The 16193-nt window shown below is 46.7% G+C and overlaps 1 protein-coding gene across 1 annotated transcript; it reads right to left on the bottom strand.

The window, feature by feature from the left end:
* Positions 1-1007: 1007 nt before the first annotated feature.
* Positions 1008-14618, bottom strand: CWC25 (CWC25 spliceosome associated protein homolog). Its single transcript, XM_081166692.1, has 10 exons — positions 14503-14618; positions 11109-11281; positions 9510-9746; positions 8690-8759; positions 6700-6815; positions 5512-5581; positions 5206-5369; positions 3979-4056; positions 3153-3317; positions 1008-1996 (listed from the first exon to the last, which is right to left on the bottom strand). Exons 1-10 carry the CDS (start codon positions 14518-14520, stop codon positions 1882-1884), a joined length of 1206 nt encoding a protein of 401 aa, XP_081022818.1. The 5' UTR covers positions 14521-14618; the 3' UTR covers positions 1008-1881.
* Positions 14619-16193: the final 1575 nt, after the last annotated feature.

Consider the following 16193-nt stretch of genomic DNA (forward strand, 5'->3'; position numbering starts at 1 on the left):
AATCATGATCCTGAGGGAAAGGAGGAGAGAGTCTGAAGATCAGAAACAAGAAGCTAAGAAAATAAGAGGAAACAGAGAAATCTCATACAGTGGTACCTCGAGTTAAGTACTTAATTCGTTCCAGAGGTCCGTTCTTAACCTGAAACTGTTCTTAACCTGAAGCACCACTTTAGCTAATGGGGTCTCCTGCTGCTGCCGTGCCGCCGGAGCACGATTTCTGTTCTCATCCTGAAGCAAAGTTCTTAACCCGAGGTACTATTTCTGGGTTAGCGGAGTCTGTAACCTGAAGTGTAGGGAACCCAAGGTACCACTATACAGGGCAATGGGCCAGGAGGGAATTCTGGTAGGTATAAAGTCGCCATGTTAACTGTCAAAATACTCCTGTGAATTATACAATCATTGTACTGTTGATTTTCTTAAGGGGCCCCTTTTCACCATTAAAAATGTAAGAACACAGCCAAAAGCAGCCAAGTAGTTTCTGCTATCTCTCTTCAAATTCTGTGCCATAAACAATGATAAGTAGTAAAAAAAATATCAAAAAAACCCTCATATTTAGTAGAAATTTTCTGGCACAACAGTTAACACACCTTTACAAATATAGAATAATGTGAAAGGGTAAAAAGCCAGGAAGAGTGAGTAGTCTTTCTTCTAAACTGTGCCTTGAGTTGAGGCGCTGGCTGCAGGGCACAGAGCGGCTGCTCCTTCATCCTCTCATATAGCTCTTTGTACCTATCCCAGGATTGTTTTAAAAGCCCTGTGGGTGGGGATGGTCACTGTCCTTGTAAGCAGAGTGTTTTGGGAACATAATTGACAGCCCTCTCTTCACTCTAAAAGGGCCTGTTTCCAAAACCAGTTGCTACAAAACGGGAATCTGTGTGCTTCCCCCAGCCCTGCAATCACCGCACATTCTTCTGCCGTTCCACACGAAACACAACAATATTTCAAATGACCTGCGAATGCGAACAGGTTATTAAGATAAATCACCACAAAAAGGTTAAAACAGCTGCTTAAGAGAAACAATATCTATTATTCCAGCTGGATTTTATACAAAGATCAGCATTTACACATCACAGACTACACAAAGACGGCTGTACCGTTAGGTCAGGTATTACTTTTTTGTCTATTCTTCAGAAAGCTAAGTTTCACTTCAGAAAGTGCATCTGTCTCCACTAAAACGCTTTAAATAAAATAAAGCCTCTTTTTATAAAAGGCACCTCTGTCTCTACGGTATTAGGTACCCAGCACAAAATCTTATTTAAAAGTTGTTTTAAAAATGGACTGGATAGAACACCAGTCTTGGGGGTGGGGGAGAATAACTCAACAAAACAGAAGCATAAGCCAAAGGGAAACTATAATCCCCAGCAATCTCCACTTGCGTTACTACATTTTGGATGGGTCCAATGCCCAATAATATCAAGTTATTTAAGAAACCGAAAAGGAATTATGATCGGCCAATAAAATACACGTGGTTTTGGCAGCTGTGCTCCTTATAAGAAGCGATGACATAATCAGAAGCAAAAGGACCACCTCTTCTTTCTTTCTGTTCCATTCACTGTGGATACAAATCTCCTCTAGCTGATGCCCTCTAGCCTAAATGTTATAGCTCTATGGAGCTTCAAGCCAGGGCCTACCATCCAAAAGCCTTGCCAGGAAGGAGTACATCAAACTTTTCCAAAAGTTGGGACCCCACAGGCCTTTACGACATCCTAGTTTGGAAAAAAACGACCCTTATAGCGAAGCATCAAAGATAACGTCTTCCTCATGATACCCAGGTATAAGCCCTCTCACACAGGGAGAGGACAGCTGGCCTGAGCTGTGGAGTTTATACGAAGGTTTCCCTATCTGGTCCAGTGGTCTGGTGGAGGAAGACAGAAGCAAGTCTCATCTCTGCATGAAGTTTTTTTCCAGGGCTGCCGCCGTCCTTTGGATGGAGTGAATGTTCCTCTTGACCCTGTCTTCAAGGGAAGAGGTGGACGCACTCTCAAGCTTTATGTGGCTGCAGGAAAATCGAGAGAGAAAGAAACGTGATGAGTTGGAAAAAGCAGCCTCCTGCCTTGTACCCTAAGTGTGTTTCCCACCAAAAGGAATTTTAGGCAGGAAGGAAAGAGGTGGAAATGGGCTCAGAAGAGGCAAGGCCTCTTCTTAAACCACATACCAACTGCATATGGTATACTTCCTGAGCCACGTGCAACCCTTACTTTAGTTTTGGAACTGAAATTTTATAGGAAAGTGTGAAGGTGTTTAAATCAGACCACTGGTCCATGTAAAAAAAAAGAGAAAAAAAAGGTAAGATAGGGTTTCAGCACTCATCTTGCTTTCAGACCAAAGGAGCCGGCGTTTGTCTATAGCTAACTTTCCAGGTAAGGGAGGCGGGTGGCGCTGTGGGTTAAACCACAGAGTCTAGGACTTGCCGATCAGAAGGTCGGCGGTTCGAATCCCCACGACGGGGTGAGCCCCCCCCTTGCTCGGTCCTTGCTCCTGTCAACCTAGCAGTTCGAAAGCACGTCAAAGTGCAAGAGTAGATAAATAGGTACCGCTCTGGCGGGAAGGTAAACGGCGTTTCCGTGCGCTGCTCTGGTTCACCAGAAGCGGCTTAGTCATGCTGGCCACATGACCCGGAAGCTGTACACTGGCTCCCTCGGCCAATAAAGCGAGATGAGCGCTGCAACCCCAGAGTCGGTCACGACTGGACCTAATGGTCAGGGGTCCCTTTACCTTTACCTTAACTTTCCAGGTCATGTGGCCAGCACGACAAAACCATTTCTGGCACAACAGAACACCATGACGGAAACCAGAGCGCACAGAAACACCGTTTACCTTCCCGCCGCAGCGATACCTATTTATCTACTTGCACTGGCATGCTTTCAAACTGCTAGGTTGGCAGGAGCTGGGAAAGAGCAACAGGAGCTCAGCCCATCACGGGGATTTGAACCGCCGACCTTCTGATCGGCAAGCCCAAGAGGCTCAGTGGTTTAGACCACAGCGCCACCCGCATCCATGTAGCCCAGTGACGTCTAATATTTTGGGCAGCGGTTCTCCAAGGTCTCCCATCACTCAATCCTTTTAACTTGAGATGACAGGGACTGAACCCAAAGCACATGCTCAGCTATAGCTCCCCCCCCCCAAGTTTCAGAGGAAGGGAGGAAACTCACTGTATGAACTTCCCATTGCCGTTGTCAAGTTTATCCCGTGTGAGCTCTCGCTCCTCTTCTTTTCTGTGTCTGTTCACGTTCTTCGCTCTCTCCTCTTCCCGCCACTTGGCATTGTCCATCATTTCTCGACGTTTTCTCTCCAGCTCTTCCGCAGAGAGTTTTCTCCTAAAGGAGATCATATTCAGTTTCAGTCTGCCCAGCCTCCAGTGCTGGAGCTACAGCAGAATGTTGTAACTTTGATCAGTGTTATCGGATCTGAACACTATTTGTTGTTGTTTTTTTTGGTGAACCAAGGAGAACATGGGTTGATGGGCGGTCATACAAATAGGGTAAGTGAAAAGACCTGGGTTCAAATCAAATCCCTGCTTAACTGGGGAACTCCGAGCAAATGGATTTCTCTTAGCTACAGCAAACTGCCTCTGGCTACTGCAGTATGTCAAGCTCATTTAGAGCACATGGGCAATCTTGAATTTGCCCGGAAATGAAAAGGAAGCCAGGGCAGAGCATGGCACATGGGCATTAAGGGATCTAGATTTCACAACCACATCAGGATTCTTCTGGTTTTAACCAGGTCTACTGAGTACATTGGACCACCCAGGGCACAGAACTGAAGTCTAAAACCTAAAAAAAGCACCTAAGAGCAGCTTTCTGGCCTTCAGCATCCAGGAAGGTGGACTTGAATTAAACACCAAGTGCGGGATTTTGAATATCGTCGCCTTGCTTTGCCAATCCATCTTGAAGCCTCCTGCATGAAGGATGCAGCCATATAGAGCTCTTTCCCTTTCTTCACAATGCACCCCCTGGCACTGTACCCACTTAAACATACCTTGAGGTCTGTGGTCTTCTAAAGACTTCTTGCTTCGGCGAAGGACTCCTTTTTGCCTTCTGTTCCTTGATGTTGTGGCTGCAATTCAGGAAGATCCTTTTTTTTATATCCGCCACGAAAATAACCATTTGGTCCCAAGGAGTCTTGGACCTATTCCATTCTCCTGCCCCTTCCCAATCTTGTACAGTCATATCTTGGGTTGAAGTAGCTTCGGGATGAGTATTTTCAGGTTGCGCTCCGCGGCAACCCGCAAGTAACGGAGCGCATTGCTTCCAGGTTTTGCCGCTCACGCATGCGCAGACGGTCAAAATGACGTCACGCGCATGTGTGGAAGCGGCGAATTGCGACCTGCACATGCACAGACGCGGGTTGTGTTCGCTTCAGGATGCGAACGGGGCTCCGGAACGGATCCTGTTAGCATCCAGAGGTAGCACTGTACAGTGGTACCACGCAAGACGAATGCCTCGCAAGACGAAAAACGCTCAAGATGAAAGAGTTTTCCGTTTTTTGAGTCGTTCCGCAAGACGAATTTCCCTATGGGCTTGCTTCGCAAGACGAAAGGTTTGTTTCCTTTTTCTTAAAGCCGCTAAGCCGTTAATAGCCGCTAAGCCACTAATAGCCGTGCTTCGCAAGACGAAAAAACCGCAAGGCGAAGAGACTCGCGGAACGGATTAATTTCGTCTTGCGAGGCACCACTGTACTATTACTATTATTATAAATTGAATTTGTACAGCACCCTTCATCCGAAGATTACAGGGCAGGTCACAAGATAAAAATACAAAATGAGAACACAAAATACGTAATAAAAAAGTTGAACAAACCAATATCCCCCCTCCCACAAAAAGGCCATAGAATGTTAATCAGCCAGAGAAGTAATAAACTTTTTCTGCCTGGCACCTAAAGATATCTAATGAAGGCGCCTGGCAAGCCTCCCTGAGGAGAGCATTTCACAAACAGGGAGCCATGGCAAAAATGGTCCCTTCTTCCGCTGCCACTCTCTGGACCTCTTGCGGAGGAGACACACAAAGATGGGTCTCAGGTGATGAACACAGGGTGGGTGAGACATATGCTGGAGATGGGATTATCTCCCTTTAAGTACACTCAGACCCCATTCTGCTTTCTCATGACACTCCACCACAAGCAAATGATTCTAAGCCAGAAATAGCCTGGCTTCCATAGCACTATCAATAGGCACCCAGCAACAGCTGCCCCCCTCTCCTTGCTTACTGTTTATTGTGCCTAGGTGACCTTGACCTCCTGCGGCTGCTCAGCTCCGTCTCGTAAGCGTTCTTCTTGCCAGACGTCCTCTCTGGCGACAGGCCACGGCTCTTCGACCCAGAACTCTGTTGGACCTTGTGGCCAAATGTGCTTTCGCGGCCGGCGTTTTGGATCTGAAATTGGAGAAAGGTGCGACTGGTGATGGAGGCAACCATGCTTGCCAGCCATGGTCTTCACCCCTTCCATTCTGCTCACTGTAAATGCCACCCAGTGGGGGGGGGGGGAGAGTCTTAAGGGTAGACAGCTTGGGCATACCTGCAAGCCATACCCGGGTATTTTAGGGTGAAGAGGCTCCGAGGAAGACCGGTCCATTTTCTCCCGTGACCTAGAGCAAAGGACAAAAGCAAAATTTATGCCAGCCTCTTTGTCAGCCTGGTTATTATTGAACCTCTCCAGGTGGTCTGATAGCTACAGAGTCTCAGATATTAAAAAGGTAAAGGGACCCCTGACCGTTAGGTCCAGTCACAGACGACTCTGGGGTTGCGGCGCTCATCTCGCTTTATTGGCCGAGGGAGCCGGCGTACAGCTTCCAGGTCATGTGGCCAGCATGACTAAGCCGCTTCTGGCGAACCAGAGCAGCGCACGGAAACGCCGTTTACCTTCCTGCTGGAGCGGTACCTATTTATCTACTTGCACTTTGACGTGCTTTGACCGAGCAACGGGAGCTCACCCCGTCACGGGGATTCAAACCGCGGACCTTCTGATCGGCAAGCCCTAGGCTCTGTGGTTTACATGGCACCTAATTCTGAATGCCTAACCTGTAGACACCAAGCCTTGTCAAGGAACCCAGGCTAACAGATAGACAAGGGGAAGGAAACCAAGGCAAGCCTGGCAGCAGGAACTCCCTGGGGATCCAACGAATTGCCTGAGGCAGGAGAAAGATGTACAAGTACGTAGGCTTGAAAAGGAGGCGCCTCTGCCCCCCACAAGGACATTTCTGAAGGGAGAAAGAAAACTGTTCTGCCTGTCCTCGATTTAGCAGGTACTGAATATCCACTGCTGCTTCACGGGCAGAGTAGGTACAAGTCCTGTCTCTGCAGTTGTGGGCAAATCACTCTCTCCTTAGCCTCCTTTATCAACATCAAAAGGAGTGACAAAGCCCTACCTCACAAGGCCAACCCAATTGAGAGTGGAAAATACGTTGTTAATTAAGAACAGGAAATGAACAAGGTCGCACTGCGTATAAGAAGAAGAGTTTGGATTTGATATCCCGCTTTATCACTACCCGAAGGAGTCTCAAAGCGGCCAACATTCTCCTTTCCCTTCCTCCCCCACAACAAACACTCTGTGAGGGGAGTGGGGCTGAGAGACTTCAGAGAAGTGTGACTAGCCCAAGGTCACCCAGCAGCTGCATGTGGAGGAGCGGGGAATCGAACCCGGTTCACCAGATTACGAGAATACCGCTCTTAACCACTACCCCACACTGGCTCTCTCTAAACGTACTTGGCTTTTGCCTGTTCGTCTTCGCTGCTGCTGGGGCTGTGGTGCTTGTGCTTCTTGTGCTTCTTCTTCTTATCTTTCTTCTTCTTTTTCTTCTTCTTCTCCAAACTGCTTTGCAACTGGGGGTGGGGGAAGGAGAAAGGTGCCAGCTCCGTATCAAACGACAGAGTGATTTATAATGCAGTTCTGCCCTGTGAAGGAGTGCAAGGACAAAGACTTTTCCCCACCACCTCTCTTTGTCCTATTCTGCATTAGATAAAGTTGGAATACCGTATTTTTCCCTCTATAACACGCAGATTTTTTCTCCTACAAAGTAAGGGGAAATGTCTATGCGTGTTATTGAGCGAATGTGTGGTCCCTGGAGCCGACTGCATCACACATTTTCTTCGAGGGTCGTCTTCGTTGCGGTCAGCAGAAGCCAGGGAAGTGCTTGCTAGGAGGTTTGGCCACTCTGCAGCGCGACTGTGTGTTTGCTAGTGTGTGTGCTTTGTGAGTGCGTGGTTGCCTGTGTGTTTGTTCGCTAGTGTGGGTGCTTGGAGGGAGTGAGAGAGTGACTGACTGCTGCATCTTCTCCTGCAATTTGCTTTTAAAAAATTGGAAGCAGCGGGGCAGTAAAAACCACCTCCGAAAGCCCCATTTTTCCCTTCTAAGGCTGCAGCTCGGCTTTGGGAGCCCTGAACCTCTGCCTTGTTCTTGAGCGATCTTTGAGGTTTTCCCTTTAGCTTTAACCCAGCCCCCTTACTTTACCAGTTTATCTTCATTCTCGGTGTGGTAAACTGATTGCAGGCAGCCACACGTGCGCTGGAGCCTCCCGAGAGAGAAAGCTGTTGCTTTCCTGCATTCTGCCTCAGGGTCTTACTGCCCACCCTCTTCTGTTTCGTTACTGTGTTTGCTCAAACAAACCAAAGAGCAGAGAAAACCCCTCCCCTCCAGGCAAGCAGAGGGGAAAGCAGAGCGTCCTTCCTTCTACCGTAATTCCTCTCCGTGCTCCGGTGCTGCTGCGTCTAGGGACTCGCAGGCAACATGCAGGTGGGGGGGGGGGAGAGAGAGAGAGAGCGCTAGCTGGCTGGCTGGCTTGGGTGGGTGGCTGGGGGAACTTTTGCCTTCCTTTCCTCCCTCCGGTAAAACCCCTCTCCTGCATTCTTAGCCAGCTGCTTCTCCGCACACCCCTCTCGGTGCTCCTTGTCCCTTCTATGTTTTTCCTTCCCTCCCCACTTAAAATGTGGTTACAAAGCACGGATCCACATGGATCCTCAGGATCTTTGCATTGGGTCACCCCAAATTCACCATCAGATCACATAGCATATCCATGGCTACAGCCTGCACCAAAAAAACCACGCACCCACTGTTGCCTGGGGCTGCAATGGTAGAAAAACGTGGTTACAAAGCACAGATCCACATGGATTCTCAGGATTTTTGCATTGGGCTACCCCAAACTCACCATCAAATCACATGTCTGTGGCCACAGCATGAAGCACAAAAATGATACATCCACTGTTTCATTCAGAATTTTTTGTTCTTGTTTTCCTCCTCTAAAAACTATGTGCGTGTTATGGTCAGGTGCGTGTTATCGAGCGAAAAATACGGTAATTACCTCCCAATAATATACGGGTGAGAATTGCTGCTCCAACCATAATCAGGCATTGGAAAGGGGGTGGGGTGGAAAGTCACCCTTCCCTGTCCAAGTCTTTAAACCACCTTGGTTGTGAGCACACAATTAAAAGATGAAGGTTACATTTATCCTCAATACATTTATATCAGCACCAATATAATGCCAATTAAATCAGCACCAATATAATGCCAGGGTCCACGCCTTCACACCCAAACATTTCAGGCCTTGGAATTAAAATGCTATTTCCCCCCACCCCAAAGACAAGAGGACATTGTAAATGTTAATCCTTGCTATAAGGATTTGTTACAGACAATAGCACAATTCTATGCATGTCCCATGGAATTTTAGCTAACGGTACACAGAATCGCAGCCTTAACATACCAGTTCTTTGATCTTCTTCATTTTTACAGGGTTGTTCAGAACTTCACGCTTCTTCTCTTCCTCCCTCTTCCTAAATAACAACATTAAAAACCGGGGGTGGGGAGAGATTTCAAGGTTATGATGAGATTTCCCCATGCACAGCACTGTTATCCCAACATTGCAATGAAACCTAACTGCAAGGTTCGCATCACTGCAAGTTTCTGCGATGTAATGTAATGTCTCAGCTTTACATTTTTCTTACACCTTTGTCTTACTAGAAAAGTAAAGGGACCCCTGACCGTTAGGGTTTAGTTGTGGATGACTCTGGGGTTGCGGTGCTCATCTCACTTTACTGGCCAAGGGAGCCGGGGTACAGTTTTTCCGGATCATGTGGCTAGCATGACTAAGCCGCTTCTGGCGAACCAGAGCAGCGCACGGAAATGCCATTTACCTTCCCGCAGGAATGGTACCCATTTATCTACTTGCACTTTGACATGCTTTCAAACTGCTAGGTTGGCAGGAGCAGGGACCGAGCAACAGGAGCTCACCCCGTCGCGGGGATTTGAACCACCAACCTTCTGATCGGCAAGCCCTAGGCTCTGTGGTTTAGACCACAGCTACTACTGGCCTTTTAAAGCCACTTTTGGGAGTTTTTAGCAAAGTAAAAAAAATCCCACTTTAAATAAATACATATTAAAGTGGGGAACTGGTGACACTAATGAAAACAATACGTCGTCGTCCTCCCACTGCATGGTTACACTAAAAAGGCCTTGATTCCCCTGTACTTTACAAAACTTAAGAGCACCAACTGGTTCCATATAAAGCTAAATATTTTTGCTACCTTATCATGAACAGCGGGTCTTCTCGGATCTTGCTGGCCATATCCAAGGCAGAGTTGGCACCTGCAGGGGCAAAGATGGAGCCTGGCAGAAGGCCGGTCTCAGAGGAACAGCCTGTTTCCTTGTCCTCCATGGTCTCAAAGACGTATTTGTCAACTGGGCGGCCCATAAGGTATTCATCTCTGTTCACCATGCCTCCTGGTCCTTGGTACATCCACTCCAGCTTCTCATCTTTTTTCCTAATTCATTGGCAGAAAAGGACATTAAACATATTTTTCAGATCAAGTGGGTGGGAGCTGAGAGAAAGCAAAAGATGTCTCCTCTACAACAGAAGCATTTCTCAAACTGTTATAAGGAAGAGTTGACCAAAGAAACAATTGAGTAGCCGATGGAAGGTGAAACAGATCTGGGGGTAATTTTAAACTTTCTAAAATACGTTTTTGTGCCTGTGCTTTGTTTAGAAATAGCGCAAGTTTGAAACAGAAATAAAGACACAGGCACACATATATACACAAGTCAGTGTTAGATATTACTGAACAATATAACACAACACGATGGCAAATAACAATGGCACCAACACTCTAACCATTACACCACACTGGCTTCCCCGAGTACTTCTGTTATGGGGCTGCTATATAAGTTAAGTGGGTAAATAGATATGGGGAGAGCAAAATGTCACTTAGAAAGGGATCTGAAATATTTTCCTTGAGGCTTGAATTTGTTTTATTCTGCATTGACGTTTCAATGTGTTGTAAAGCACTCTGAGATGTTTTTCTTTAAAATATAAAGCAGTATAGAAATGAAATGAATAGAAATAATAAGCCTCATGGGGGGGGAGGTGCCTAGCTCACCGTATTTTTCGCTCTATAAGACGCACTAGACCATAAGACGCGCCTAGTTTTTGGAGGAGGAAAACAAGGAAAAAAAATATTCTGAATCCCAAAAGCCAGAACAGCAAGAGGAATCTGGCTTCTGGGATAGCCTCTTGCTGTTCTGGCTTCTGGAATAGCCACACAAAGCCTCTTCAGAGCAGCGATATGAAAGCTCCCCCTGCCCGGGAGAGGCTGCGTGTGGCTAAGCCAGAAGCCAGGACAGCAAGTGGGATCGCCTGGCAGTGGGAGGAAAGCTCCCCCAAGAGCCACACTCCCTTTAAAGAGTGCGTGGAGCGTGTTTGCGGCTCTTGGGGGCTTTTCCCCAAGGAGGGAGGACGGGACTGATGGGAAAAGTGCCCAAGAGCCGCACACACGCTCCACGTGGCTCTTTAAAGGGAGCGCTGAGCAGAGCCTCCCGCCTGCATTCGCTCCATAAGACGCACACACATTTCCCCTTACTTTTTAGGAGGGGAAAAGTGCATCTTATAGAGCGAAAGATACAGTATATATATATCTGAGTTTCTGACCCTGAACAAGTATAATTTCACTCCAAGTTTTCCCCAAAGAACCTGAGAAACCATCATCCTATGTGGCTGTTTCTGTTAACTGATTCATATTTCTGTGGCGGTTTGATTACCAGTGTAGCTGCTTGGAGAAGAAACGCTAAGCATCTGCTCAATTTTAAGCCCTAAATATGCCTGTTGACCAAGGAAATCCTGCCCAACATACTTGACGGCCCCCACGTCCTCCGCATAGCGCTGCATTTCCTCCCGCGCTCGTTCTTCATGTAACTCCCGCTGCAGCTCCTCGATTTTCTTCCGTTCGGCTTCATGCTTCTGTTCTGCCTTCCAAACTTTCTCCACATTGCGCAGGGTTTGTGGATGCCAGCTTTTCTTGAGGTTCTGCGAACAGGAATGAGACCCTTGAATTGAGGTATATAATAATAATAATAATATATTATTTATACCCTGCCCATCTGGCTGGGTTTCCCCAGCCACCCTGGACGGCTTCCAACAAAGTACAGTGGTACCTCAGGTTACATACGCTTCAGATTGCAGACGCTTCAGGTTAGAGACTCCGCTAACCCAGAAAAAGTGCTTCAGGTTAAGAACTTTGCTTCAGGATGAGAACAAAAATCGTGCTCTGGTGGTGCAGCGGCAGCCGGAGGCCCCATTAGCTAAAGTGGTGCTTCAGGTTAAGAACAGTTTCAGGTTAAGAACGGACCTCCGGAACAAATTAAGTACTTAACCCGAGGTACACCGTATTAAAATATAGTAGTCTGTTAAACATTAAAAGGTTCCCTAAACAGGGCTGCCTTCAGATGTCTTCTAAAAGTCTGGTAGTTGTTGTTCTCTTTGACATCTGGTGGGAGGGCATTCCACAGGGCGGGTGCCACTACCGAGAAGGCCCTCTGCCTGGTTCTCTGTAACTTGGCACAACAGGTGATAAGCTTTCCCTTGCAAATGGTGTACCAAAACAGCAAACACTGCCAGGAACAGTAAGGGGAAAGAAAACATTGACGTGCAGGTTTCTCCCGATTCATGAGTGGCAGGAATGACCCTTGCTATCGTTTTTAATATTCTGTTGGGAGCTGTTGGGAAAGTTGCTGGGGAGGCTTGGCCAGATGGGTGAGGAATAAATAGCAAGAAGAAGAAGAAGAAGAAGAAGAAGAAGAAGAAGAGGAAGAAGGAGGAGAAATATTATTATTATTATTATTATTAATATTTACACTGACTGGCAGCTGGTATCTAGGGTTCCCGACAGGACGCATTCCCAGCCCCAGCTGGAGCTGCCAGAGCTTTCACACACACACACACACACACACAAATTTAAGCAACTGAATATTGATACAATTAAAACGAGAGTTTTAATTCCATCAATATTCAATTGTGCTTTAATGATTGCTTTCTCTTTTAGCATTTCTTATTTTTATCTGTAAGTTGCTTTGACTCCTGTCAGGGAAAAGGCAGGGGCGCAGAATTAATAAATATATAATAACAACAAGTAACCTGGCATAGTTCAGTTGGTACAGCAGGAGACTCTTCACCTCAGGGTCATGGGTTATTGCCAGAATTGGGCAAAAGATTCCTGCCTTGCACGGGATTGGACTAGATGATCCTCATGATACCTTCCAACTCTACAATTCTAAGATCCTATTATTCTAACCTGGGGAATTCTAAAAGCAAGGCAGACCACCACCATCCTTTTGTTTTTATGCCACCCTTCCATAGTTAGAAACAATCGCAAGAATGTTACTTGCCCAAAAATGGAAAGAAGAAAAAGTACCAGCAAAAGAAGAATGGAAACAAAAACTTAAGGAATATGCAGAAATGGCAGAACTTATCGGGAAAATAAGAAATCAAGATAACAAACTTTTTATAAAAGAATGGAAATGGTTTGTTGAATATTTACAAATAAACTGTAAACAGATAAGAAAAATGGCAGAATTATTCAAATAAGCTGCAGTTTTATGTGTATATATTTAAAGTAGATGAGTAAATTTGGATAAATGAGCAAATATAGTTTTTAAGTAAATGAGTTAATTTGGATATGCAGAAGATATTAAAAATAAATTTAAGGAACCGCAGAAAAAGGGAGATGTAATAATAATAATAATTTATTATTTATAAGCCACCCATCTAGCTGGGTTTCCCCAGCCACTCTGGGCGGCTCCCAACAGAATATTAAAAACATGATAAAACATCAACCATTAAACATTTCCCTAAACAGGGCTGCCTTCAGATGCCTTCTAAAAGTCAGATACAGTAGTTGTTTATTTCCTTGACATCTGATGGGAGGACATTCCACAGGGTGGGCACCACTACCGAGAAGGCCCTCTGTCTGGTTCCCTGTAAACTCACTTCTTGCAATGAGGGAACTGTCAGAAGGCCCTCGGAGCTGGACCTCAGTGTCTGGGCTGAACAATGGGGGTGGAGACGCTCCTTCAGGTATGCTGGGCCAAGGCCTTTAAAGGTCAGCACCAACACTTTGAATTGTGCCCAGAAATGTACTGGGAGCCAATGTAGGTCTTTTAGGACCAGTGTTATAATGTCTCGGCGGCCACTCCCAGCCACCAGTCTAGCTGCCGCATTCTGGATTAGTTGCAGTTTGTGGGTCACCTTCAAAGGTAGCCCCATGTAGAGCGCATTGCAGTAGTCCAAGCGGGAGATAACTAGAGCATGCACCACTCTGGCATCAAGTCAAGTTATGATATGTTAAAATGCATATAAAATTATTGAAATGTATAAAATTGAAAATCATAAATAAAATACATTAAAGTACAGTGGTACCTCGGGTTAAGAACTTAATTCGTTCCGAAGGTCCGTTCTTAACCTGAAACTGTTCTTAACCTGAAGCAGCACTTTAGCTAATGGGGCCTCCCGCTGCCGCCACGCTGCGAGAGCACGATTTCTGTTCTCATCCTGAAGCAAAGTTCTTAACGCGAGGTACTATTTCTGGGTCAGCGGAGTCTGTAACCTGAAGTGTATGCAACCTGAAGCGTCTGTAACCCGAGGTACCACTGTACTGTCCCTGTTATACCGAATTGCAAATTTAAATATATCCCTATTGTGTTTCAAAAAAAGGGAGAAAGCGATGTGGTTTTTGTCCACGACAACTAACATTTGGGCACTTTCTCCCACAGGGAAGTACTATTTCTGGGTTAGCAGAATCCGTAACCTGAAGCGTCTGTAACCCGAGGTGCCACTGTAATAATAAAGGCAACTTACAACATGAAAAGATTTAGATAATTACACACAAGACAAAAGCAGGTGATCTGTGACCCAGTGTGAACGCCTAGCGCCTTACAATAACACCCTCCTTCCCTTTCAAAGTTGGGTCCCCCCCGTCCCCCGTCCCCCGTATCTGAGCGTTGGCCGCCAGGGCCTTCGCAGGTGCTTTGCATCATAGACTCAGAACTGTAGAGTCGGAAGGGACACCCGGGGGTCATCCAGTCCGGCCCCTGGAAAATCAACACAAAACCCCACAACACTTCAGTGCTTCCACTGGGGCTCGAACTTCCCACACCACCCTTCCTTGTCAACAGCTCACAGCTTTTTTGGGGGGAAGGACTACCCCCAGTGTCCTCCCCCCACCCTCTTCTGCCCCCCACCCCCGTCCTTACCAGGTCGCCTCCCCCCATGTTGACTGCGGAGGAGGCCGCGCCGTCCGGCTGCTTCTTCGCCGCTTTCCCCTTCCGGTCTCTTCTTCAGCCGTCGCGGCGTGATGACGTCGCCACACTCCCCCCGCCCACCCCGCCTCCAGTTCTCTTCTTCAGCCGTCGCGGCGTGATGACGTTGCCACACTCTCCCCCCCCCGAGCACCCCGCCTCCAGTTCTCTTCTTCAGCCGTCGCGGCGTGATAACGTCGCACAACTCTTTCCCCCAGTCCACCCCGCCTGCAGGAAATCGAACCTGCGCTTTCGGCCGCAATGTGGCTCTAAAGGACACAGGCGCCTATACGGAGGCGCGCCATTCCTGCATTTTTGAGGGTTGGGCTAGATGACCCCGGGGGTCCCTACCGTTCTGCTTCTATGAATTCTAGGCGCATAACTCTTTCTCTTTCCCTCTCGCTCTCTTGCTTTCTTCCTCACTGTCGTTTCTGGTTGTGCAGTTGAAATTGCCAGCAGCAAAAAGGAGGGCTTTTTCTCTTTTTTTAAGCAGTAAGTGGTGTATAAACTTTATGAAATAAATAAATGGCAAAGGTACAATATAATAACAATCGAAGTCAAATTATATGGGCAGATATTATTATACTATGATATGATATAATTGGTGCTTTTTTCTGGGGGGACACAGGGGGACGCATACCGCTAAACATTTTGTGAATCTAACAAGAGCAGAAACTACAAAAATAAAAATTAGTTTCTTCTCTAGCACAGTGAATCGTCAGTTCCGTTGCTACCCCCGATGGCGGCCTTTTATTCATTTACTATATTTATTTTCCCCCATTTGAACTATAAAATGGTGGTTTTCTTGAGTCAAAATGAGACTACCCCTAAACTTTTTTTAAAGAAAAAAGTAAATATAATATAAATATAAATATCTGCCCATATTATTTCTGGTCCGTGGACTTTTATTGGAATTTTACTTTTATTGTTATGCTGCCTTTCTCACTATGTGTACCAAAAGCGTGTGCTAGAGGGGGTCCTGCTTTGAGCCCCTTCCCCGCTCTTTGCGTCAACTCAGGCCTGATAAGGAAAGAAGGCTTTTCTGTCCCAGCATCCAGTTTCCAACAGTGGAGGGGAACCACAGAAGCAGGGCATACTGCTACCCTCTTGAAATGAACATCCTGCAAGATCTGGACTCCTTCCATGCAGACTGAAGGTGCAAACAGGAGAATAAACCCTATTTCTTAAAGCTGCAACAGTCTCTGCTGCGTCTCAATTCACCAAAGTGTTACGGAAAAATCTAGGTGTGAGGCTGCTCAGTCACCCAGCTCATCGGGCAGAGCCCGCGGGTCCCTGCGGAATAAAGGAAGGAGTCCAGCCACCAACCGGAGCAAATAGCTGTAGACCAAAGTTTACTGCACAACAGGTTCAAAGAGGAATTTTGAACCCCAAGGATGGGGTGACAAAGACTTTTAAAACTTTCCCACCATATCCCAGAATACAGTTCGTACAGCATCATTGCTACATCACTGACATGTCACAAACGGGGAGGGGTAGACAGGAGTTACACTAGGTTGAAGGTTGGTGGTTCAAATCCCCGTAATGGGATGAGCTCCTGTTGCTCGGTCCCTGCTCCTGCCAACCTAGCAGTTCGAAAGCACATCAAAGTGCAAGTAGATAAATAGGTACCGCTCCGGTGCGAAGGT

The sequence above is a fragment of the Podarcis bocagei genome (assembly GCF_964188305.1).
Source record: "Podarcis bocagei genome assembly, chromosome: 13".
In the NCBI taxonomy this organism is placed as follows: Eukaryota; Metazoa; Chordata; class Lepidosauria; order Squamata; family Lacertidae; genus Podarcis; species Podarcis bocagei.